The sequence below is a fragment of the Pleurodeles waltl genome, chromosome 6 (genome assembly GCF_031143425.1).
Source record: "Pleurodeles waltl isolate 20211129_DDA chromosome 6, aPleWal1.hap1.20221129, whole genome shotgun sequence".
NCBI lineage: Eukaryota > Metazoa > Chordata > Amphibia > Caudata > Salamandridae > Pleurodeles > Pleurodeles waltl.
In genome coordinates, this window is record NC_090445.1 from 824,084,866 (window position 1) to 824,112,108 (window position 27,243).

The 27,243-nt window shown below is 46.5% G+C and overlaps 1 protein-coding gene across 1 annotated transcript in view; it reads right to left on the reverse strand.

Moving 5' to 3' along the window:
- The window catches only part of PDCD11 (programmed cell death 11), a 345,954-nt gene that overhangs the window by 196,321 nt on the left and 122,390 nt on the right, over positions 1–27,243 (reverse strand). The window contains exons 7-9 of the mRNA XM_069242225.1: positions 7,276–7,457; positions 5,470–5,574; positions 4,444–4,650 (exon numbers count right to left, since the gene is read on the reverse strand). Coding sequence (XP_069098326.1) covers positions 4,444–4,650; positions 5,470–5,574; positions 7,276–7,457 — 494 coding nt within the window. The remainder of the gene's footprint in view (positions 1–4,443; positions 4,651–5,469; positions 5,575–7,275; positions 7,458–27,243) is intronic.

Here is a 27,243-nt window from a genome sequence, read left to right on the forward strand (position 1 = left end):
GGTTGCTCTGAACCCCCAACGGTGGGCTACCTTGGACCAAGAACTGAACCCTGTAAGTGTCTTACTTACCTGGTAAAACTAACAAAAACTTACCTCCCCCAGGAACTGTGAAAATTGCACTAAGTGTCCACTTTTAAAACAGCTATTTGTCAATAACTTGTAAAGTATACATGCAATTTTTATGATTTGAAGTTCCTAAAGTACTTACCTGCAATACCTTTCGAATGAGATATTACATGTGGAATTTGAACCTGTGGTTCTTAAAATAAACTAAGAAAAGATATTTTTCTATATAAAAACCTATTGGCTGGATTTGTCTCTGAGTGTGTGTACCTCATTTATTGTCTTGTGTATGTACAACAAATGCTTAACACTACTCCTTGGATAAGCCTACTGCTCGACCACACTACCACAAAATAGAGCATTAGTATTATCTCTTTTTGCCACTATCTTACCTCTAAGGGGAACCCTTGGACTCTGTGCATACTATTCCTTACTTTGAAATAGTGCATACAGAGCCAACTTCCTACACGCAGCAACACATTTTACTGAATGAAGCTTCAAAGAAACGGTACCTGAATTTCACAGTAGTTTAGCAAAATAATTTTTTTTCGTAGTTGCATTTTTGTGAACACTATTTTGAAAGCAAAGATTCACAAATCTTGCTTTCAAGCTATGCAAATATCTGCATCAAACCAGAGAGCATGTTGGGAGCGTTATACGTAGCCTCATATTATTAAACTTTGCAAACATGCGCACACATTTTTATACTGGAACCACTGTCCGTAGTGCAGTCTGAGCTTACAATATTTTCTTAGAGTGCTCACCCTAATAATATACACTTTGCATTAATGAACCATAAATACAAGTTTGAACAGCACTAACATATGGCTACAAATATAATCTTAAGTGCAGACTATGCCCTTCCCTGATCCATAAAGTGGTACTGTAAACTGGCAGTCCAAGGGTCTGTGCTGCTGGGGTCTGGGCCTACTTGTTTCCAAGGACAAAATAAACATGAAAACTTGCTGTCTTTAACCCCAAACAATGTCCTGGGCGTCGGCAAATGGGAATTTCACATCCCTGTAAAGCACGTCTGCGCCCGTCTGGGCCCAGTAGCCAGAGACCCTGCCATTCTCTCCAGGTATGCTTCTAGCAGTGAACTGAGTGCTCTCCGTTCTGCTCCCCCTGCCGCCTGCCTCCATCTCATTAACACTACCTACCCTGTGTAGTATGCTGCAACAATTGTGGCTGGGCTGCAAAGCCCAGCTCAGTCCTTACCCTCTGTCTTATAGGGCCCCTCACAGTTTGGCTGGCATTTTTATCTGGTCAACTGTCATTCTTCTCCCAGTCATAAGTTTGATAAATTCAACCTTTCTGGCTGATCTAAGTCCTAAAGCCCTATTTCTCATGGAAACATGGCTAACTGAGGAGGCAGGGCTTGACACTGCTGCTGCACTCCCCGCCAGTTATTCGATTTCTAGAATGGACAGGGTGGGAAAAGCAGGGGGAGGGCTCACAATTGTATACAGGAATTCGTTTAAATGCATTGCTCAATCACTATTTATCCCCAATTGTGAGAGCTTAGCTTTCTCTCTCTCACCCTTCCCAACCTTCTCTATTAACAGGCCACCTGGTCCCTATGCCGAATTTCTTTGTTCTCTCCCTGAGGCAATTTCTAACCTTGTGACAATTAGATTTTACCTCACCTTATTGGGTAATTTGAACCTCCACAAGGATGATCAATCTAATAATGCCTCCAAAACTCTTTAACAGGATATGGACACCCTGCAACAATGTCAGTTGGTGGAAGGCCCCACCCATGTGAATGGGCACACTACTTACCTAATATTTAGTAACATAAAAAATTTGCAGGTCCAGTCTCCCCTCCCTTTGGCTTGGGCCGACCACTATTTGATGTCTTTTAATGTGACTAAAGACCTTCCTTTCTTATCTAAGCCTCCAGCTAAACAGCTAGTACAACACTGGTCCAAACTAAACACTGATAGAGGGTTAGGAGCCTAGATATCCTCAAAACTGTCTCTCCAGACTCTGTGGAATAGTGGCTCCTCCCTTTGATGACTGGCTGTCCACCTCGATTGACACTAAGTTTCCTGTTAGGGTACAATCAGCCCCATCCCACGCCCACAGATCACCTTGGTTTTCCTCAGACTTCCTTCTCCTTAAGAAGCAATCTAAGCGTTTGGAGAGGAAATGGAGGAAATACTGATATTACTTGTAAGACAGAGTATAGGAACGCCATCCGCCTCTACCACTCAGAAATTAAAGATGCTCAAGCTGCTTGTTACTCCTCAAAGATTATCAATTCTGCAAATTCCACAAAGGAAATATTTACATTTTTAAGAAGTATCATTGAGCCCCTCCCTCCCTTAGTCAGTCCTTCTCCAATGGCATCAACTGAGCACTGTAACAAACTGGCTGTTTTATTTCCGGACAAAATAATTAAAATGTACACAGCATTTCTCACCATTCCTACCTTTAACACGATTGTCCCTTGTGATGCTCCTGGAGATGTCTCTCTTAGGTCAGACTCTTCCAGCTTTTCCTCCTCTCTAAGTCAGTATGGTCACAGGCTTGCTAACTGCAGTGAAATCAGGATCAATGCTTGACCCTGTACCTATGCATATTCTGCAACAAGGGGCCGCCTCGATCGCCCCACTTCTGAGTGAAGTGCTTAATCTCTTTTTATCTCTTGGGTCTGCCCCCCCCCCACAGCACTGAAAGCAAAGCACTTTTGAAAAATCTGGACCCTCTGAACCTAAGAAACTTTAGGCCAATTTTGCTTCTGCCAGGTGTCTCCAAATTAGTGGAGAAGTATGCCAACAAGCACCTCTCGGCTTTCCACAAATCACAGTCCCTGTTACATCCCACTCAGATGGACTTTCGCCTGCTGCACAGCACAGAGACGGCCTAGTGGCTATAGCTGAGAAACTTAGAAGCATCTTAGATCAGGGCTAACAGGCTGGCACCATTCTCTTAGACCTCAGTGCGGCTTTTGACACCACAGATCATTCCATTCTACTGCAATGGATCGCCAGTGTTAGTATTACAGGCACTGCCCTCAGCTGGCTTGTGTCCTTCCTGCAGAATCACTCTTTTGAGGTTCAGGACCAGACCTTTCTCTCAGTCAACTTTCCATCTTGTTGCGGCATGCCTTCAGGGCTCCTCTTTGAGCCCTACCCTTTTTAACATTTATGTGCGCCCTCTTGCCGAGATTGTTCAGGCTCATGGGCTCTCGCTGGTGTCCTACGTCAATGATACACAGCTGGTGATGTCAATCTCTCAGGACGGCCATTTGGGCCAGTCACCTCTACCTGCATGTCTAAAGGAATTTGTCTGCTGGATGTCCGCCTGCAAGCTCAAGTTAAACGTGGACAACACAGAGATCATGCTGTTAGGGAACACCTCAGCTACCCAATCTCTAGTCCCCTGCCCGATTACCTCTGTAGCCTTCCTAGCCCTAAAGAGTCAATATAAAGTTTGGTATCTGGTTAACGCCAGACTGTATGTGCCAACTTGCCACAAACCTCGCTGACAGCTGCTTTGGCACTTACAAATATGTAGAAGAATTATCCATCTCCTTCCCATCACTGCCAGAAGAGTGGTCATACAGACCTTGGTGCTAGCCTGGCTGGACTATGGGAATGCCTTTGTTCTTTGGCTCTCCCTCTTACGTCAAAACGTTTACAGACTATACAAAATTCTGCTGCTCGTCTGTTGCTGAATATCCCCAGACATATGCATGTGGCCAAGGCCTTACGTGATCAACTCTAGCTTCCAGTGGCACGCCGTGTTCAGTTCAAAACTCTCTGCCAGCTTCAAAGGGCTGTCAACAACAAGGGCCCCGCCCTGCTTCATTCTCGGACCATCCCTTATCTTCCAGAGAGATAGCTCCGTACTTCCTCCGCGCATCTTCTGAAGGTGCCCAGGATATGTAGGGCCCTGTGGTGAGGCCGGTCCATTTCATTACCTGGCCCCGGACTTTGGAATCTATTGCCTCTTGAACTGCGCCGCCTAGAACATGAACTCTCTTTTTCTAAAGCCTTGAAGACCTGGCTTTTTGACCATTAATTCTCATACTGTCTACACCTCTGCTGACTTAGGTAGCGCTGGGAGGCCCTCTGGGTAGCCATGCGCTCTATAAGAATTCAGGAATAGATTAGAATGGAAAGCAAAACTAAGTATGTTAAAAAAACTAAATCAAACGTGACAGCTGAACTAATTGTAAAAGCAATAAGAAAGAAAAAAAAAAGGCACAAAGGTAATAATATAAACAGAAATTTACATTTGAGTGTTTCTTTTAAGAGAGGTTCTCTTACTCCAAACTACTAGACCTTTCACATAACAGAACTACAAGTGCAAGATAGCATTTATTTCACATGCAAGCAAAATTGGGCTGACACAAGTTAAAAGTATCCTTACATGAGCGAATGCCAAAACGCCACCATCCAACTCAAAAAGGGCCCCAGATTTCTTGTGGAAGTATTTCACTGGACACTGCTCCACCACATCACCAATTCGTTCACTAGAAAGTTGTCGCAAAGAGTTCCCAGGTTGCAGGAATGACTGCCGTAGGGTCAATCCAATGACCTTGGTCTCCGAGTGGACGTAAATAATGCATGCTTTTACCTGAGGAGAGAAAGCCCAAGGCATATGTTGCAAACATTCCTCAAGGTGGTTGGTGACTGATAGTAGCACAACCTGTGTCCTATAGAAGGCGCTCTTTCACGGGGCACTTAATATATAAATATATCACTTTTGTAGACAGTCAGAGCCTCTAGTACAAATGGTCTTAGCATTTGGAAACCCTCTGATTTGGTAAATCAGTTGGTTTGTGAATGCTAAAACCATTTTTAAATGTACTAAAGCCATTTAACAATTCAGAAAAGGTTTTTGAAATTGCTAAATGGGTTTAAGAAACCATTATGGAGCCCTATTTGGAAGGGTCGTGCTAAAGGCGTCTCTTTCAAATACTGATTTGTTACAGTATGAATTCATGTTTTGCAACCAAAACCTGTGATTGTGGACAATCGTAGAGAGCTGAAATTTACAACCTACCTCATAAATATCAATGAGATATGTGGAATTGTGACTCACTATGATGCTGTATTTTCTAATGGACCTATTAGTAGATAGGTCGATTTGCAAAATACCAATTCATTCAGTAGAAGAAGCTGTGCAAATCATGACCATTTTTACTATATTTTTTTTAGTACATTCAAAATAAGAGATTGCAAATAGTGCATTGTTAAGAGTCACAAATTATGTTTTCTTATTTAAAATCTTTGTACATGAGGCCCTTAATTTAAAAAAATGCTGAGATGCACGGCAAATTAATCACTGAACTGTTAATGCTTTCAGCAAATAAGCAATGTCAAATTAGAAAGTGAAATGGTCCCCTAACAAAGGTTTGCTAATTTGTAAAGGCAAGTCACTTTCCTCACTCACCATTTGATCTTTCTGATATCCATTGGATCTTTTCGGATCTAAATGCAGAAAGTCAACAGTTCCCATGAAAGAAAGGAAGGATAGAGTTATTCCATCAGGGGAGACCTGAAACAAATAAAAAATAATCTTAGAGAAGGAATATAAACTTGCCAACACATATCAAATCGTTTTTTTAAACATGTTTTTATAAGATCTTCGATTATTTAACAAACATTCTCGTAGTTGGGTACCAAATGCACAGCTACATACTTGTGCTGCTCACCACTGGAGAACTGTTCACAAACAAGCTATACATAAAAATGAATGCTCACGATATTACCTAGGATGGTCTCATTCCAACTACTCATAATAGCAGACCATTTTTACAGCACACATTGACCAAAAAACATAAGTGAGCATTTATGAGCCCTGCTGTGTCACTCTTGCACCACGCAACCTGGTGCAAGAGCAACGCAAGCCCAAAATGAGATTTATGAAGCCACGTAAGGCCACTTTGCGTGGCCCTGAGTGGCTTCATAAAATTGGATTAAAGCAACGCAGCACAAATTGCTGCCGTGCATTACTCTGCCCCAGGGAAGTGTCCCATGGGTGTTTCTAAGATGTTCCAATGCAACATCCATGGATTTTGGCGCATTCTCAGAATTATCAGAAGTGGTAGACCTGGTAATGTGTCAAAAACCTGCGCCTCCCAAGGTGAGGCGTAACAAGGAGAAATATATTTTATTACTTTCTCTTTGTGCTGCATTTTGCAGCACACATATCAAGAGGAATATACCTAAGGGGATTGTTTTCATGTGGGAAGGGGCCCTTTACTCCACAAAACAATCCTCCTTACAACAGAGGCTCTCTTGCACCATGGTGCAAGAGTGCCTGCATTGAAGCTAGGCCGCCAAAACAGCGTCCGCAAAGGGACAAACGTAGGAATGTGCTGTAGTCTTAAATACAGCACATTCCTGCCCTTTCCTGTGACACAGCGCAGGTAAATTGCTGCGCTGTGCTGCGTCACTTGATTATAAATATGGTCCTTATTGTTAACAACTGTTCACTCACCAGTAGCATCAAAAGGTTTAGCAAATACATGCTCCAGTGACATCTAGATGCTGCTGTTAGATCAATAATCAGCAAGTAAGCAAGGACTGGAGGGCTGCATCCCCACAGAGTTACAGCACAAGGCATTACAGAGGCATTCAGCCATCTGTATCAATGCAGGTAGTCAGAACTTCCACCCATTAGTCTGCAATGGGTTTTTTATGGACCACCCACTCAATTCCTCAGCTGGTATGACAACCCCCTAGACCAGTATTCCAACCCCAACCTTTCCATTTACTATTGGGTGGTCTTTCCGGTGATTGCCAATGTTATGCAATGAATTTGCAGGTAGTGACAGTGGCCAAGACTCTTATTACAAGTACTTTGTTTATCTCATATCAGAGGTCTCTGGTCTTCAGAACTGATGAGGAAACATACTGCTTCAAAAGAAAGTGGCACAGTACCTTGGAATTTATCCAAACCCTCATGTGTCAGCAACATACTTCAGCCACTGCATACTCAGTTAAATAAGTTCAAAGATGAATCGGACCACAGTACAATACAGTGCATCTGTAGGGTCATTTCAGATGCTAATCTATCAGTGGGAAGTTGAATAAGACAATGAGGTACTGTTTACAATTAGGATTGTGGTGCATTCGTAGCGTAATCCAGCAATGTTCAGAAACAAAGATGGCAACAAATAAGTATAAAAACTGAATTGTTAAAAGTTCAGTTTTAAAATTGCACTCTACCTACCATTAAGAGAAACATACTTACCTTTTGGATTTGGCTTTTGACAACCAGCCCTGGCAATAGGTTCTGCAGAGTCCACTTCTGTTCTTTGGTTGCTAGAGCTGCCATCACATCTGACTGGTTGACTGACAGACAGACAATCCTCCCATGGTCCTTTACTTCTTCTATCAGACAATTCAGATACTGTCCTATTTTCAGCTCACTTCCTGCTAATAAATAAATATATACAGTGGGACATCAATTTTACTGCAAATAATCATATTTGTTTGGTGTCAAGGTTGGATTTGGCCCTATAGCAATAGAGAAGGCAAGGAACAAAAGCATGCAAAATGAGAATATGAAACGTCATTCACTTTCTCGTGAGGCAACATTTAAAAATTTGAACTGATTAGCAATTCAAATTGAGGAGATGGAATGCATGCATGCCACACACAAGAAACTTTGGTAAGCATGGATAGTGAACAAACTGTTTATGGACAATGACTGAAAAAAGCATTCTGGCCTCTTACAACGATCATGAAATATATGTACACAATAGACATGTTGAAGAAGCAGGGGATACATTTAGGGTGCATTCTGTCCATTGATTATATTATTTTCCCATACCTCCGCTTCCCACAAAATGTCTACATTGTATTCACATTAGTATTCACTACAGAACAGTGCCATGGACCATGCCTAGCTACCCTTGTCAACACTTCGAAAGATACAGATTTTTATCCTGGCATTACTCTTTCATACATGCATCAGTAACACGTCAGCTACTAAAAGGAAAGGGAGTTTGGAATGGAAGGCAACAGAGATTATCCGTGATGGCATTAAAAAAGGATCAAGGGAATAGCAGGATTGACCTTGCCAGGCCAAGCAAATTCTTCACCCTCAGCACTTACGTCCTGCCAATCAGACAAGATACAAGCAGAAGTATGCACCAGAATACTGCAAGATGAAGAGCACCACTTGGAATACTAAATTCTATTTCAGAGATTCAAGATTGAATACAGATCCAATCACTCAGTTCAACTTTCCATAATTGTAAAGAAAACATGGTTTATTTAAATTCTAAACATTGTACAGATTTTCACAGGTTAAACCAAATGTGAAAATTAAGCTAGAAAGTACCCATTTGGTGAGGCAAAATGGAAAAAAGCATTCTTTGCACCAACTTCATAACAAAGAATACATGGGCAGGTCTTCCAAATTTAGAGAGGTACATTAACATACTAGCAGTGAAACTGAGTTTATTGCAGCGATAACACTGTGAATTAAGAGTTCAATATGAAGACCTACACTGTAATGAAGTTAAGTATAAGGCACTACATGTGGCCAATGATATGGAAGTAAATTTCAGTGGAATCCAAACGGCCACTTCTGTAAATACAAGCTTAGTGCAGTAACCAACCACTACGAGCGATTTTGAGCACCAAGTAAAACCAGAAGACACTGACAATGTTATTTCTCTCACAGCAGCAGTTGGGGGATCTAGAGCCGTGGTATCGGAGTTCAGTTTTAGGGAAACAGAACTAATAATAACTGCAGGAAAACTCAAGTTCGCATCAAGAGATGCAGAATTGTTTTCCTTGTTTTTATTATTTCACAGTAGCAACAACAGTGAAACCAGAAGAAAATATTTGCAGCACAGAATTATACATGTAATACAGGGACATTTCGAACACAATCAAAGTACAAGAGGGGTAACAATCCATCATTGACAATATCACATGTGTTTAATATTACCGTGAGTGAGGTGTGGGGGGGAGGGGAGCGCTCATTAGGTGTCGTGGTGGGGGAGTTCGGGGGACACTCAGCTTTACAGAGATGCTCGAAGGGGCAGACCGTGGTAAAGAGAGTTCATAGAGCCCTGGCACCGTGTCCCAGGACAGGTGGTTACTTGAGCCCCTTAGAGCTAGGAAACTGGAAGTACAATATGTGGTCTATGCATGTTAAAGCTTTCATGAGGTGTCTGGAATTCCCTAAAGGTGGTGGTGGTGGTGGGGGGTGAAGGGTGTCATTTTTGGCTTCTATTTGCACTATGTAGGTCTCCCAATTTCCGCATCCCGTTACTCCCACGGAACTGCAGGTGCCTTCTACTGCATTGCAATTTGGCGTTTCAATAACATGACCACAAGGTCAATCAATCTGAGCAAAGGTTTGTCATCTTTAGCTTTGGAACAAAGTCCAAGAAGGCAGCATTCAGGAGAGGGAGTAAGTGTACGATCTGTCAACTCCACCATTGTGGATGTGATTTTGACCCCTGCCAGTTGCTGTAAGGGTGGGGGCAGTCCCAAACCATATTATACAATCCAGCCTCTGCAACGTGTCGGGAAGAACATACGCCTTATGCTCTGGGGCGATAGATAGACATGATGAATTTAGCTGAATTGCGTGAAAATGAATCTAGAATTCCAAGATACTTCCTTCACTTTATGGAGAGCATGTGTCCAGGTCTTAGCTGTCAGTGGTTGTGGGAGCATGTCGTTCCAGAGTTAGCGCCTTCTCGACATCTACTAGGTCGGCAGTGGTTAATGCTGAAATACAAACGGTTGACGGTGCCCTCCATACATGAGGAGGGATTGTAGAATAGTGATATGGGGTGGCTCCGTGTCACCAACCATCCAGGTATCACTAGGTGTTGCATGATGTGATAAGTTAATAAGTGGTCCGCACCAATGTCATAATTGTCCATAACCTTTGCATAGGACATGAAAGCCCCTTCCTGAAGGAGGGCACCCACAGAGTCTATGCCCACTGCCACCTACGGTATCATGTCCTAGCAGTCCGCCAGTGCGCGCATGCCCGGTAGCTGTTCTAAACTAAGATGCATAGAATTTAATTGTAGTTTAGAGCACTATGGGCCCGATGCACAAAGGGTTTTAGCATTTGCTAACCCTCCAAATTGATAAAGCAGCATCTGGGACTGCTAAACCTCTTTTTGTAAACGCGTTTAATGATTCAGGAAAGTGGTGGGGAGCAATTTGCACTTAATGAGGTAAGTCGAATTGAAATTCACTATGAATTATGGTACTAGTTTTAAATTGTGACCACTGTACGCAGAGCCACTGGAATTATGCGATTGTGCAGCCACAGTGGTTTTCACATAATTATAGGTCTGGCACAACTGCCACATAATCCATCATCATCTGCCTGTTTTGCAGAAAATAAATTGGCTTCTAGTTCAAACGGTTCAAATGTGTTCTAGAAATGCAGCAAAATGTGTTGCAAGGTGTAGGAAGTTGGCTCTGTATGCACTATTTCAAAGTAAGGAATAGTATGCACAGAGTCCAAGGGTTCCCCTTAGAGGTAAGATAGTGGCAAAAAGAGATAATACTAATGCTCTATTTTGTGGTAGTGTGGTCGAGCAGTAGGCTTATCCAAGGAGTAGTGTTAAGCATTTGTTGTACATACACATAGACAATAAATGAGGTACACACACTCAGAGACAAATCCAGCCAATAGGTTTTTGTATAGAAAAATATCTTTTCTTAGTTTATTTTAAGAACCACAGGTTCAAATTCTACATGTAATATCTCATTCGAAAGGTATTGCAGGTAAGTACTTTAGGAACTTCAAATCATCAAAATTGCATGTATACTTTTCAAGTTATTCACAGATAGCTGTTTTAAAAGTGGACACAGTGCAATTTTCACAGTTCCTAGGGGAGGTAAGTATTTGTTAGGTTAACCAGGTAAGTAAGACACTTACAGGGCTTAGTTCTTGGTCCAAGGTAGCCCACCGTTGGGGGTTCAGAGCAACCCCAAAGTCACCACACCAGCAGCTCAGGGCCGGTCAGGTGCAGAGTTCAAAGTGGTGCCCAAAACACATAGGCTAGAATGGAGAGAAGGGGGTGCCCCGGTTCCGGTCTGCTTGTAGGTAAGTACCCGCGTCTTCGGAGGGCAGACCAGAGGGGTTTTGTAGGGCACCGGGGGGGACACAAGCCCACACAGAAATTTCACCCTCAGCAGCGCGGGGGCGGCCGGGTGCAGTGTAGAAACAAGCGTCGGGTTTGTAATGGAAGTCAATGGGAGATCTAGGGATCTCTTCAGCGCTGCAGGAAGGCAAGGGGGGGGTTCCTCGGGGAAGCCTCCACTTGGTCAAGGGAGAGGGACTCCTGGGGGTCACTCCTCCAGTGAAAGTCCGGTCCTTCGGGTCCTGGGGGCTGCGGGTGCAGGGTCTCTCCCAGGTGTCGGGACTTAGGATTCAAAGAGTCGCGGTCAGGGGAAGCCTCGGGATTCTCTCTGCAGGCGGCGCTGTGGGGGCTCAGGGGGGACAGGTTTTTGTACTCACAGTCTTAGAGTAGTCCTGGGGTCCCTCCTGAGGTGTTGGATCGCCACCAGCCGAGTCGGGGTCGCCGGGTGCAGTGTTGCAAGTCTCACGCTTCTTGCGGGGAGCTTGCAGGGTTCTTTAAAGCTGCTGGAAACAAAGTTGCAGCTTTTCTTGGAGCAGGTCCGCTGTCCTCGGGAGTTTCTTGTCTTTTCGAAGCAGGGGCAGTCCTCAGAGGATGTCGAGGTCGCTGGTCCCTTTCGAAGGCGTCGCTGGAGCAGGATCTTTGCAAGGCAGGAGACAGGCCGGTGAGTTTCTGGAGCCAAGGCAGTTGTCGTCTTCTGGTCTTCCGCTGCAGGGGTTTTCAGCTGGGCAGTCCTTCTTCTTGTAGTTGCAGGAATCTAATTTTCTAGGGTTCAGGGTAGCCCTTAAATACTAAATTTAAGGGCGTGTTTAGGTCTGGGGGGTTAGTAGCCAATGGCTACTAGCCCTGAGGGTGGTTACACCCTCTTTGTGCCTCCTCCCAAGGGGAGGGGGACACAATCCTAACCCTATTGGGGGAATCCTCCATCTGCAAGATGGAGGATTTCTAAAAGTTAGAGTCACCTCAGCTCAGGACACCTTAGGGGCTGTCCTGACTGGCCAGTGACTCCTCCTTGTTTTTCTCATTATTTTCTCCGACCTTGCCGCCAAAAGTGGGGCCTGGCCGGAGGGGGCGGGCAACTCCACTAGCTGGAGTGTCCTGCTGGGTTGGCACAAAGGAGGTGAGCCTTTGAGGCTCACCGCCAGGTGTGACAATTCCTGCCTGGGGGAGGTGTTAGCATCTCCACCCAGTGCAGGCTTTGTTACTGGCCTCAGAGTGACAAAGGCACTCTCCCCATGGGGCCAGCAACATGTCTCGGTTTGTGGCAGGCTGCTAAAACTAGTCAGCTTACACAGATAGTCGGTTAAGTTTCAGGGGGCACCTCTAAGGTGCCCTCTGTGGTGTATTTTACAATAAAATGTACACTGGCATCAGTGTGCATTTATTGTGCTGAGAAGTTTGATACCAAACTTCCCAGTTTTCAGTGTAGCCATTATGGTGCTGTGGAGTTCGTGTTTGACAAACTCCCAGACCATATACTCTTATGGCTACCCTGCACTTACAATGTCTAAGGTTTTGTTTAGACACTGTAGGGGTACCATGCTCATGCACTGGTACCCTCACCTATGGTATAGTGCACCCTGCCTTAGGGCTGTGAGGCCTGCTAGAGGGGTGTCTTACCTATACTGCATAGGCAGTGAGAGGCTGGCATGGCACCCTGAGGGGAGTGCCATGTCGACTTACTCGTTTTGTCCTCACTAGCACACACAAGCTGGTAAGCAGTGTGTCTGTGCTGAGTGAGAGGTCTCCAGGGTGGCATAAGACATGCTGCAGCCCTTAGAGACCTTCCTTGGCATCAGGGCCCTTGGTACTAGAAGTACCAGTTACAAGGGACTTATCTGGATGCCAGGGTCTGCCAATTGTGGATACAAAAGTACAGGTTAGGGAAAGAACACTGGTGCTGGGGCCTGGTTAGCAGGCCTCAGCACACTTTCAATTGTAAACATAGCATCAGCAAAGGCAAAAAGTCAGGGGGCAACCATGCCAAGGAGGCATTTCCTTACACAACCCCCCCCCCAAACGAAAGAGGATGAGACTAACCTTTCCCAAGAGAGTCTTCATTTTCTAAGTGGAAGAACCTGGAAAGGCCATCTGCATTGGCATGGGCAGTCCCAGGTCTGTGTTCCACTATAAAGTCCATTCCCTGTAGGGAGATGGACCACCTCAACAGTTTAGGATTTTCACCTTTCATTTGCATCAGCCATTTGAGAGGTCTGTGGTCAGTTTGAACTAGGAAGTGAGTCCCAAAGAGGTATGGTCTCAGCTTCTTCAGGTACCAAACCACAGCAAAGGCCTCCCTCTCAATGGCACTCCAACGCTGCTCCCTGGGGAGTAACCTCCTGCTAATGAAAGCAACAGGCTGGTCAAGGCCATCATCATTGGTTTGGGACAAAACTGCCCCTATCCCATGTTCAGAGGCATCAGTCTGCACAATGAACTGCTTAGAATAATCTGGAGCTTTTAGAACTGGTGCTGAGCACATTGCTTGTTTCAGGGTGTCAAAGGCCTGTTGGCATTCCACAGTCCAGTTCACTTTCTTGGGCATTTTCTTGGAGGTGAGTTCAGTGAGGGCTGTCACAATGGATCCATATCCCTTCACAAACCTCCTGTAATACCCAGTCAAGCCAAGGAATACCCTGACTTGAGTCTGGGTTTTTGGAGCTACCCAGTCCAGAATAGTCTGGATCTTGGGTTGGAGTGGCTGAACTTGGCCTCCACCTACAAGGTGTCCCAAGTAAACCACAGTTCCCTGCCCTATCTGGCATTTGGATGCCTTGATAGAGAGGCCTGCAGATTGCAGAGCCTTCAAAACCTTTCTCAGGTGGACCAGGTGATCCTGCCAGGTGGAGCTAAAGACAGCAATATCATCAAGATAAGCTGTGCTAAAGGACTCCAAGCCAGCAAGGACTTGATTCACCAACCTTTGGAAGGTGGCAGGGGCATTCTTTAAACCAAAGGGCATAACAGTAAACTGATAATGCCCATCAGGTGTGGAGAATGCTGTCTTTTCTTTTGCTCCAGGTGCCATTTTTATTTGCCAGTACCCTGCTGTCAAGTCAAAGGTACTTAGAAATTTGGCAGCACCTAATTTATCAATGAGCTCATCAGCTCTTGGAATTGGGTGGGCATCTGTCTTGGTGACAGAATTGAGCCCTCTGTAGTCCACACAAAACCTCATCTCTTTCTTTCCATCTTTGGTGTGAGGTTTGGGGACTAAGACCACTGGGCTAGCCCAGGGGCTGTCAGAGCGCTCAATTACTCCCAATTCCAGCATCTTGTGGACTTCCATCTTGATGCTTTCTTTAACATGGTCAGATTGTCTAAAGATTTTGTTCTTGACAGGCATGCTGTCTCCTGTGTCCACATCATGGGTACACAGGTGTGTCTGACCAGGGGTTAAGGAGAAGAGTTCAGGAAACTGTTGTAGGACTCTCCTACAATCAGCTTGCTGTTGGCCAGAGAGGGTGTCTGAGTAGATCACTCCATCTACTGTGCCATCTTTTGGGTCTGATGACAGAAGATCAGGGAGAGGTTCACTCTCTGCCTCCTGATCCTCATCTGTTACCATCAACAGATTCACATCAGCCCTGTCATGGAAGAGCTTAAGGCGGTTCACATGGATCACCCTCTTGGGGCTCCTGCTTGTGCCCAGGTCCACCAGGTAGGTGACCTGACTCTTCCTTTCTAGTACTGGGTAAGGGCCACTCCATTTGTCCTGGAGTGCCCTGGGAGCCACAGGCTCCAGAACCCAGACTTTCTGCCCTGGTTGGAACTCAACCAGTGCAGCCTTTTGGTCATACCAAAACTTCTGGAGCTGTTGGCTGGCCTCAAGGTTTTTGGTTGCCTTTTCCATGTACTCTGCCATTCTAGAGCAAAGGCCAAGTACATAGTCCACTATGTCCTGTTTAGGCTCATGGAGAGGTCTCTCCCAGCCTTCTTTAACAAGGGCAAGTAGTCCCCTTACAGGATGACCAAACAGAAGTTCAAAGGGTGAGAATCCTACTCCCTTCTGTGGCACCTCTCTGTAAGCGAAAAGCAGGCATGGCAAGAGGACATCCCATCTCCTTTTGAGTTTTTCTGGGAGCCCCATGATCATGCCTTTTAATGTCTTGTTGAATCTCTCAACCAAGCCATTAGTTTGTGGATGGTATGGTGTAGTGAATTTATAAGTCACTCCACACTCATTCCACATGTGCTTTAGGTATGCTGACATGAAGTTGGTACCTCTGTCAGACACCACCTCCTTAGGGAAACCCACTCTGGTAAAGATGCCAATGAGGGCCTTGGCTACTGCAGGGGCAGTAGTTGACCTAAGGGGAATAGCTTCAGGATACCTGGTAGCATGATCCACTACTACCAGGATATACATATTTCCTGAGGCTGTGGGAGGTTCCAGTGGACCAACTATGTCCACACCCACTCTTTCAAAGGGGACCCCCACCACTGGAAGTGGAATGAGGGGGGCCTTTGGGTGCCCACCTGTCTTACCACTGGCTTGGCAGGTGGGGCAGGAGAGGCAAAACTCCTTAACCATGTTGGACATATTGGGCCAGTAGAAGTGGTTGACTAACCTCTCCCACGTCTTGGTTTGTCCCAAATGTCCAGCAAGGGGAATGTCATGGGCCAATGTTAGGATGAACTCTCTGAACAGCTGAGGCACTACCACTCTCCTAGTGGCACCAGGTTTGGGGTCTCTGGCCTCAGTGTACAGGAGTCCATCTTCCCAATAGACCCTATGGGTTCCAGTTTTCTTGCCCTTGGACTCTTCAGCAGCTTGCTCCTAAGGCCTTCAAGAGAGGGACAGGTTTCTTGTCCCTTACACAGCTCTTCCCTTGAGGGTCCCCCTGGGCCTAAGAGCTCAACCTGATAAGGTTCAAGCTCCAAAGGCTCAGTTCCCTCAGAGGGCAGAACTTCTTCCTGAGAAGAGAGGTTCCCTTTCTTTTGCTGTGTTGTAGTTGGTTTCCCAACTGACTTTCCTGTTCTCTTGGTAGGCTGGGCCATTCTTCCAGACTCCAGCTCTACTTGTTCACCCTGTGCCTTGCATTGTGCTCTTGTTTTCACACACACCAGTTCAGGGATACCCAGCATTGCTGCATGGGTTTTTAGTTCTACCTCAGCCCATGCTGAGGACTCCAGGTCATTTCCAAGCAGACAGTCCACTGGGATATTTGAGGAGACCACCACCTGTTTCAGGCCATTGACCCCTCCCCATTCTAAAGTAACCATTGCCATGGGATGTACTTTTCTCTGATTGTCAGCGTTGGTGACTGTGTAAGTTTTTCCAGTCAGGTATTGGCCAGGGGAAACCAGTTTCTCCGTCACCATGGTGACACTGGCACCTGTATCCCTCAGGCCCTCTATTCTAGTCCCATTAATTAAGAGTTGCTGTCTGTATTTTTGCATGTTAGGCGGCCAGACAGCTAGTGTGGCTAAATCCACCCCACCCTCAGAAACTAGAATAGCTTCAGTGTGGACCCTGATTTGCTCTGGGCACACTGTTGATCCCACTTGGAGACTAGCCATACCAGTGTTACCTGGATGGGAGTTTGGAGTGGAACCTTTCTTGGGACAGGCCTTGTCTCCAGTTTGGTGCCCATGCTGTTTACAGCTATGACACCAGGCCTTTTTGGGATCAAAGTTTTTACCCTTGTACCCATTGTTTTGTGAAGAGGCTCTGGGCCCACCCTCCTGTGCAGGTTTTTGGGGGCCTGTAGAAGACTCTTTACTATTTTTAGTTTTGGTTGTCTCATCACCCTTCCCCTGGGGAGTCTTTGTGACCCCTTTCTTTTGGTCACCCCCTGTTGAAGTCTTGGACACCCTTGTCTTGACCCAATGGTCCGCCTTCTTTCCCAATTCTTGGGGAGAAATTGGTCCTAGGTCTACCAGATGCTGATGCAGTTTATCATTGAAACAATTACTTAACAGGTGTTCTTTCACAAATAAATTGTACAGCCCATCATAATTACTTACACCACTGCCTTGAATCCAACCATCTAGTGTTTTCACTGAGTAGTCAACAAAGTCAACCCAGGTCTGGCTCGAGGATTTTTGAGCCCCCCTGAACCTAATCCTGTACTCCTCAGTGGAGAATCCAAAGCCCTCAATCAGGGTACCCTTCATGAGGTCATAAGATTCTGCATCTTTTCCAGAGAGTGTGAGGAGTCTATCCCTACACTTTCCAGTGAACATTTCCCAAAGGAGAGCACCCCAGTGAGATCTGTTCACTTTTCTGGTTACACAAGCCCTCTCAAAAGCTGTGAACCACTTGGTGATGTCATCACCATCTTCAAATTTTGTCACAATCCCTTTGGGGATTTTTAACATGTCAGGAGAATCTCTGACCCTATTTATATTGCAGCCACCATTGATGGGTCCTAGGCCCATCTCTTGTCTTTCCCTTTCTATGGCTAGGAGCTGTCTCTCTAAAGCCAATCTTTTGGCCATCCTGGCTAACAGGAGGTCATCTTCACTGAGAGCATCCTCAGTGATTTCAGAAATGTGGGACCCTCCTGTGAGGGACTCACTATTTCTGACTAACACAGTTGGAGACAGGACTTGAGGGGTCCTGTTCTCCCTATTTAGGACTGGAGGAGGGACATTGGCCTCCAAGTCACTAATTTCTTCCTCTGTGATGTCATCATCAGAGGGGTTGGCTTTTTCAAACTCTGCCAACAGCTCCTGGAGCTGAATTTTGGTAGGTCTGGAGCCAATGGTTATTTTTTTGATATTACAGAGAGACCTTAGCTCCCTCATCTTAAGATGGAGGTAAGGTGTGGTGTCGAGTTCCACCACATTCATCTCTGTATCAGACATTATTTTGCTAAGAGTTGGAAGACTTTTTAAAGAATCTAAAACTGTTTCTAGAATCTAATTTCAAACTTTTAACAAACTTTTAAACTCTAAAAGACAATGCTAAACAGGGACTTAACACACAAGGCCCTAGCAGGACTTTTAAGAATTTAGAAAAATTTCAAATTGCAAAAATGAATTTCTAATGACAATTTTGGAATTTGTCGTGTGATCAGGTATTGGCTGAGTAGTCCAGCAAATGCAAAGTCTTGTACCCCACCGCTGATCCACCAATGTAGGAAGTTGGCTCTGTATGCACTATTTCAAAGTAAGGAATAGTATGCACAGAGTCCAAGGGTTCCCCTTAGAGGTAAGATAGTGGCAAAAAGAGATAATACTAATGCTCTATTTTGTGGTAGTGTGGTCGAGCAGTAGGCTTATCCAAGGAGTAGTGTTAAGCATTTGTTGTACATACACATAGACAATAAATGAGGTACACACACTCAGAGACAAATCCAGCCAATAGGTTTTTGTATAGAAAAATATCTTTTCTTAGTTTATTTTAAGAACCACAGGTTCAAATTCTACATGTAATATCTCATTCGAAAGGTATTGCAGGTAAGTACTTTAGGAACTTCAAATCATCAAAATTGCATGTATACTTTTCAAGTTATTCACAGATAGCTGTTTTAAAAGTGGACACTTAGTGCAATTTTCACAGTTCCTAGGGGAGGTAAGTATTTGTTAGGTTAACCAGGTAAGTAAGACACTTACAGGGCTTAGTTCTTGGTCCAAGGTAGCCCACCGTTGGGGGTTCAGAGCAACCCCAAAGTCACCACACCAGCAGCTCAGGGCCGGTCAGGTGCAGAGTTCAAAGTGGTGCCCAAAACACATAGGCTAGAATGGAGAGAAGGGGGTGCCCCGGTTCCGGTCTGCTTGTAGGTAAGTACCCGCGTCTTCGGAGGGCAGACCAGAGGGGTTTTGTAGGGCACCGGGGGGGGACACAAGCCCACACAGAAATTTCACCCTCAGCAGCGCGGGGGCGGCCGGGTGCAGTGTAGAAACAAGCGTCGGGTTTGTAATGGAAGTCAATGGGAGATCTAGGGATCTCTTCAGCGCTGCAGGAAGGCAAGGGGGGGGTTCCTCGGGGAAGCCTCCACTTGGGCAAGGGAGAGGGACTCCTGGGGGTCACTCCTCCAGTGAAAGTCCGGTCCTTCGGGTCCTGGGGGCTGCGGGTGCAGGGTCTCTCCCAGGTGTCGGGACTTAGGATTCAAAGAGTCGCGGTCAGGGGAAGCCTCGGGATTCTCTCTGCAGGCGGCGCTGTGGGGGCTCAGGGGGGACAGGTTTTTGTACTCACAGTCTTAGAGTAGTCCTGGGGTCCCTCCTGAGGTGTTGGATCGCCACCAGCCGAGTCGGGGTCGCCGGGTGCAGTGTTGCAAGTCTCACGCTTCTTGCGGGGAGCTTGCAGGGTTCTTTAAAGCTGCTGGAAACAAAGTTGCAGCTTTTCTTGGAGCAGGTCCGCTGTCCTCGGGAGTTTCTTGTCTTTTCGAAGCAGGGGCAGTCCTCAGAGGATGTCGAGGTCGCTGGTCCCTTTCGAAGGCGTCGCTGGAGCAGGATCTTTGCAAGGCAGGAGACAGGCCGGTGAGTTTCTGGAGCCAAGGCAGTTGTCGTCTTCTGGTCTTCCGCTGCAGGGGTTTTCAGCTGGGCAGTCCTTCTTCTTGTAGTTGCAGGAATCTAATTTTCTAGGGTTCAGGGTAGCCCTTAAATACTAAATTTAAGGGCGTGTTTAGGTCTGGGGGGTTAGTAGCCAATGGCTACTAGCCCTGAGGGTGGTTACACCCTCTTTGTGCCTCCTCCCAAGGGGAGGGGGACACAATCCTAACCCTATTGGGGGAATCCTCCATCTGCAAGATGGAGGATTTCTAAAAGTTAGAGTCACCTCAGCTCAGGACACCTTAGGGGCTGTCCTGACTGGCCAGTGACTCCTCCTTGTTTTTCTCATTATTTTCTCCGACCTTGCCGCCAAAAGTGGGGCCTGGCCGGAGGGGGCGGGCAACTCCACTAGCTGGAGTGTCCTGCTGGGTTGGCACAAAGGAGGTGAGCCTTTGAGGCTCACCGCCAGGTGTGACAATTCCTGCCTGGGGGAGGTGTTAGCATCTCCACCCAGTGCAGGCTTTGTTACTGGCCTCAGAGTGACAAAGGCACTCTCCCCATGGGGCCAGCAACATGTCTCGGTTTGTGGCAGGCTGCTAAAACTAGTCAGCTTACACAGATAGTCGGTTAAGTTTCAGGGGGCACCTCTAAGGTGCCCTCTGTGGTGTATTTTACAATAAAATGTACACTGGCATCAGTGTGCATTTATTGTGCTGAGAAGTTTGATACCAAACTTCCCAGTTTTCAGTGTAGCCATTATGGTGCTGTGGAGTTCGTGTTTGACAAACTCCCAGACCATATACTCTTATGGCTACCCTGCACTTACAATGTCTAAGGTTTTGTTTAGACACTGTAGGGGTACCATGCTCATGCACTGGTACCCTCACCTATGGTATAGTGCACCCTGCCTTAGGGCTGTGAGGCCTGCTAGAGGGGTGTCTTACCTATACTGCATAGGCAGTGAGAGGCTGGCATGGCACCCTGAGGGGAGTGCCATGTCGACTTACTCGTTTTGTCCTCACTAGCACACACAAGCTGGTAAGCAGTGTGTCTGTGCTGAGTGAGAGGTCTCCAGGGTGGCATAAGACATGCTGCAGCCCTTAGAGACCTTCCTTGGCATCAGGGCCCTTGGTACTAGAAGTACCAGTTACAAGGGACTTATCTGGATGCCAGGGTCTGCCAATTGTGGATACAAAAGTACAGGTTAGGGAAAGAACACTGGTGCTGGGGCCTGGTTAGCAGGCCTCAGCACACTTTCAATTGTAAACATAGCATCAGCAAAGGCAAAAAGTCAGGGGGCAACCATGCCAAGGAGGCATTTCCTTACACAACCCCCCCCCCAAACGAAAGAGGATGAGACTAACCTTTCCCAAGAGAGTCTTCATTTTCTAAGTGGAAGAACCTGGAAAGGCCATCTGCATTGGCATGGGCAGTCCCAGGTCTGTGTTCCACTATAAAGTCCATTCCCTGTAGGGAGATGGACCACCTCAACAGTTTAGGATTTTCACCTTTCATTTGCATCAGCCATTTGAGAGGTCTGTGGTCAGTTTGAACTAGGAAGTGAGTCCCAAAGAGGTATGGTCTCAGCTTCTTCAGGGACCAAACCACAGCAAAGGCCTCCCTCTCAATGGCACTCCAACGCTGCTCCCTGGGGAGTAACCTCCTGCTAATGAAAGCAACAGGCTGGTCAAGGCCATCATCATTGGTTTGGGACAAAACTGCCCCTATCCCATGTTCAGAGGCATCAGTCTGCACAATGAACTGCTTAGAATAATCTGGAGCTTTTAGAACTGGTGCTGAGCACATTGCTTGTTTCAGGGTGTCAAAGGCCTGTTGGCATTCCACAGTCCAGTTCACTTTCTTGGGCATTTTCTTGGAGGTGAGTTCAGTGAGGGCTGTCACAATGGATCCATATCCCTTCACAAACCTCCTGTAATACCCAGTCAAGCCAAGGAATGCCCTGACTTGAGTCTGGGTTTTTGGAGCTACCCAGTCCAGAATAGTCTGGATCTTGGGTTGGAGTGGCTGAACTTGGCCTCCACCTACAAGGTGTCCCAAGTAAACCACAGTTCCCTGCCCTATCTGGCATTTGGATGCCTTGATAGAGAGGCCTGCAGATTGCAGAGCCTTCAAAACCTTTCTCAGGTGGACCAGGTGATCCTGCCAGGTGGAGCTAAAGACAGCAATATCATCAAGATAAGCTGTGCTAAAGGACTCCAAGCCAGCAAGGACTTGATTCACCAACCTTTGGAAGGTGGCAGGGGCATTCTTTAAACCAAAGGGCATAACAGTAAACTGATAATGCCCATCAGGTGTGGAGAATGCTGTCTTTTCTTTTGCTCCAGGTGCCATTTTTATTTGCCAGTACCCTGCTGTCAAGTCAAAGGTACTTAGAAATTTGGCAGCACCTAATTTATCAATGAGCTCATCAGCTCTTGGAATTGGGTGGGCATCTGTCTTGGTGACAGAATTGAGCCCTCTGTAGTCCACACAAAACCTCATCTCTTTCTTTCCATCTTTGGTGTGAGGTTTGGGGACTAAGACCACTGGGCTAGCCCAGGGGCTGTCAGAGCGCTCAATTACTCCCAATTCCAGCATCTTGTGGACTTCCATCTTGATGCTTTCTTTAACATGGTCAGATTGTCTAAAGATTTTGTTCTTGACAGGCATGCTGTCTCCTGTGTCCACATCATGGGTACACAGGTGTGTCTGACCAGGGGTTAAGGAGAAGAGTTCAGGAAACTGTTGTAGGACTCTCCTACAATCAGCTTGCTGTTGGCCAGAGAGGGTGTCTGAGTAGATCACTCCATCTACTGTGCCATCTTTTGGGTCTGATGACAGAAGATCAGGGAGAGGTTCACTCTCTGCCTCCTGATCCTCATCTGTTACCATCAACAGATTCACATCAGCCCTGTCATGGAAGAGCTTAAGGCGGTTCACATGGATCACCCTCTTGGGGCTCCTGCTTGTGCCCAGGTCCACCAGGTAGGTGACCTGACTCTTCCTTTCTAGTACTGGGTAAGGGCCACTCCATTTGTCCTGGAGTGCCCTGGGAGCCACAGGCTCCAGAACCCAGACTTTCTGCCCTGGTTGGAACTCAACCAGTGCAGCCTTTTGGTCATACCAAAACTTCTGGAGCTGTTGGCTGGCCTCAAGGTTTTTGGTTGCCTTTTCCATGTACTCTGCCATTCTAGAGCGAAGGCCAAGTACATAGTCCACTATGTCCTGTTTAGGCTCATGGAGAGGTCTCTCCCAGCCTTCTTTAACAAGGGCAAGTAGTCCCCTTACAGGATGACCAAACAGAAGTTCAAAGGGTGAGAATCCTACTCCCTTCTGTGGCACCTCTCTGTAAGCGAAAAGCAGGCATGGCAAGAGGACATCCCATCTCCTTTTGAGTTTTTCTGGGAGCCCCATGATCATGCCTTTTAATGTCTTGTTGAATCTCTCAACCAAGCCATTAGTTTGTGGATGGTATGGTGTAGTGAATTTATAAGTCACTCCACACTCATTCCACATGTGCTTTAGGTATGCTGACATGAAGTTGGTACCTCTGTCAGACACCACCTCCTTAGGGAAACCCACTCTGGTAAAGATACCAATGAGGGCCTTGGCTACTGCAGGGGCAGTAGTTGACCTAAGGGGAATAGCTTCAGGATACCTGGTAGCATGATCCACTACTACCAGGATATACATATTTCCTGAGGCTGTGGGAGGTTCCAGTGGACCAACTATGTCCACACCCACTCTTTCAAAGGGGACCCCCACCACTGGAAGTGGAATGAGGGGGGCCTTTGGGTGCCCACCTGTCTTACCACTGGCTTGGCAGGTGGGGCAGGAGAGGCAAAACTCCTTAACCATGTTGGACATATTGGGCCAGTAGAAGTGGTTGACTAACCTCTCCCACGTCTTGGTTTGTCCCAAATGTCCAGCAAGGGGAATGTCATGGGCCAATGTTAGGATGAACTCTCTGAACAGCTGAGGCACTACCACTCTCCTAGTGGCACCAGGTTTGGGGTCTCTGGCCTCAGTGTACAGGAGTCCATCTTCCCAATAGACCCTATGGGTTCCAGTTTTCTTGCCCTTGGACTCTTCAGCAGCTTGCTCCTAAGGCCTTCAAGAGAGGGACAGGTTTCTTGTCCCTTACACAGCTCTTCCCTTGAGGGTCCCCCTGGGCCTAAGAGCTCAACCTGATAAGGTTCAAGCTCCAAAGGCTCAGTTCCCTCAGAGGGCAGAACTTCTTCCTGAGAAGAGAGGTTCCCTTTCTTTTGCTGTGTTGTAGTTGGTTTCCCAACTGACTTTCCTGTTCTCTTGGTAGGCTGGGCCATTCTTCCAGACTCCAGCTCTACTTGTTCACCCTGTGCCTTGCATTGTGCTCTTGTTTTCACACACACCAGTTCAGGGATACCCAGCATTGCTGCATGGGTTTTTAGTTCTACCTCAGCCCATGCTGAGGACTCCAGGTCATTTCCAAGCAGACAGTCCACTGGGATATTTGAGGAGACCACCACCTGTTTCAGGCCATTGACCCCTCCCCATTCTAAAGTAACCATTGCCATGGGATGTACTTTTCTCTGATTGTCAGCGTTGGTGACTGTGTAAGTTTTTCCAGTCAGGTATTGGCCAGGGGAAACCAGTTTCTCCGTCACCATGGTGACACTGGCACCTGTATCCCTCAGGCCCTCTATTCTAGTCCCATTAATTAAGAGTTGCTGTCTGTATTTTTGCATGTTAGGCGGCCAGACAGCTAGTGTGGCTAAATCCACCCCACCCTCAGAAACTAGAATAGCTTCAGTGTGGACCCTGATTTGCTCTGGGCACACTGTTGATCCCACTTGGAGACTAGCCATACCAGTGTTACCTGGATGGGAGTTTGGAGTGGAACCTTTCTTGGGACAGGCCTTGTCTCCAGTTTGGTGCCCATGCTGTTTACAGCTATGACACCAGGCCTTTTTGGGATCAAAGTTTTTACCCTTGTACCCATTGTTTTGTGAAGAGGCTCTGGGCCCACCCTCCTGTGCAGGTTTTTGGGGGCCTGTAGAAGACTCTTTACTATTTTTAGTTTTGGTTGTCTCATCACCCTTCCCCTGGGGAGTCTTTGTGACCCCTTTCTTTTGGTCACCCCCTGTTGAAGTCTTGGACACCCTTGTCTTGACCCAATGGTCCGCCTTCTTTCCCAATTCTTGGGGAGAAATTGGTCCTAGGTCTACCAGATGCTGATGCAGTTTATCATTGAAACAATTACTTAACAGGTGTTCTTTCACAAATAAATTGTACAGCCCATCATAATTACTTACACCACTGCCTTGAATCCAACCATCTAGTGTTTTCACTGAGTAGTCAACAAAGTCAACCCAGGTCTGGCTCGAGGATTTTTGAGCCCCCCTGAACCTAATCCTGTACTCCTCAGTGGAGAATCCAAAGCCCTCAATCAGGGTACCCTTCATGAGGTCATAAGATTCTGCATCTTTTCCAGAGAGTGTGAGGAGTCTATCCCTACACTTTCCAGTGAACATTTCCCAAAGGAGAGCACCCCAGTGAGATCTGTTCACTTTTCTGGTTACACAAGCCCTCTCAAAAGCTGTGAACCACTTGGTGATGTCATCACCATCTTCAAATTTTGTCACAATCCCTTTGGGGATTTTTAACATGTCAGGAGAATCTCTGACCCTATTTATATTGCAGCCACCATTGATGGGTCCTAGGCCCATCTCTTGTCTTTCCCTTTCTATGGCTAGGAGCTGTCTCTCTAAAGCCAATCTTTTGGCCATCCTGGCTAACAGGAGGTCATCTTCACTGAGAGCATCCTCAGTGATTTCAGAAATGTGGGACCCTCCTGTGAGGGACTCACTATTTCTGACTAACACAGTTGGAGACAGGACTTGAGGGGTCCTGTTCTCCCTATTTAGGACTGGAGGAGGGACATTGGCCTCCAAGTCACTAATTTCTTCCTCTGTGATGTCATCATCAGAGGGGTTGGCTTTTTCAAACTCTGCCAACAGCTCCTGGAGCTGAATTTTGGTAGGTCTGGAGCCAATGGTTATTTTTTTGATATTACAGAGAGACCTTAGCTCCCTCATCTTAAGATGGAGGTAAGGTGTGGTGTCGAGTTCCACCACATTCATCTCTGTATCAGACATTATTTTGCTAAGAGTTGGAAGACTTTTTAAAGAATCTAAAACTGTTTCTAGAATCTAATTTCAAACTTTTAACAAACTTTTAAACTCTAAAAGACAATGCTAAACAGGGACTTAACACACAAGGCCCTAGCAGGACTTTTAAGAATTTAGAAAAATTTCAAATTGCAAAAATGAATTTCTAATGACAATTTTGGAATTTGTCGTGTGATCAGGTATTGGCTGAGTAGTCCAGCAAATGCAAAGTCTTGTACCCCACCGCTGATCCACCAATGTAGGAAGTTGGCTCTGTATGCACTATTTCAAAGTAAGGAATAGTATGCACAGAGTCCAAGGGTTCCCCTTAGAGGTAAGATAGTGGCAAAAAGAGATAATACTAATGCTCTATTTTGTGGTAGTGTGGTCGAGCAGTAGGCTTATCCAAGGAGTAGTGTTAAGCATTTGTTGTACATACACATAGACAATAAATGAGGTACACACACTCAGAGACAAATCCAGCCAATAGGTTTTTGTATAGAAAAATATCTTTTCTTAGTTTATTTTAAGAACCACAGGTTCAAATTCTACATGTAATATCTCATTCGAAAGGTATTGCCGGTAAGTACTTTAGGAACTTCAAATCATCAAAATTGCATGTATACTTTTCAAGTTATTCACAGATAGCTGTTTTAAAAGTGGACACTTAGTGCAATTTTCACAGTTCCTAGGGGAGGTAAGTATTTGTTAGGTTAACCAGGTAAGTAAGACACTTACAGGGCTTAGTTCTTGGTCCAAGGTAGCCCACCGTTGGGGGTTCAGAGCAACCCCAAAGTCACCACACCAGCAGCTCAGGGCCGGTCAGGTGCAGAGTTCAAAGTGGTGCCCAAAACACATAGGCTAGAATGGAGAGAAGGGGGTGCCCCGGTTCCGGTCTGCTTGTAGGTAAGTACCCGCGTCTTCGGAGGGCAGACCAGAGGGGTTTTGTAGGGCACCGGGGGGGACACAAGCCCACACAGAAATTTCACCCTCAGCAGCGCGGGGGCGGCCGGGTGCAGTGTAGAAACAAGCGTCGGGTTTGTAATGGAAGTCAATGGGAGATCTAGGGATCTCTTCAGCGCTGCAGGAAGGCAAGGGGGGGGTTCCTCGGGGAAGCCTCCACTTGGTCAAGGGAGAGGGACTCCTGGGGGTCACTCCTCCAGTGAAAGTCCGGTCCTTCGGGTCCTGGGGGCTGCGGGTGCAGGGTCTCTCCCAGGTGTCGGGACTTAGGATTCAAAGAGTCGCGGTCAGGGGAAGCCTCGGGATTCTCTCTGCAGGCGGCGCTGTGGGGGCTCAGGGGGGACAGGTTTTTGTACTCACAGTCTTAGAGTAGTCCTGGGGTCCCTCCTGAGGTGTTGGATCGCCACCAGCCGAGTCGGGGTCGCCGGGTGCAGTGTTGCAAGTCTCACGCTTCTTGCGGGGAGCTTGCAGGGTTCTTTAAAGCTGCTGGAAACAAAGTTGCAGCTTTTCTTGGAGCAGGTCCGCTGTCCTCGGGAGTTT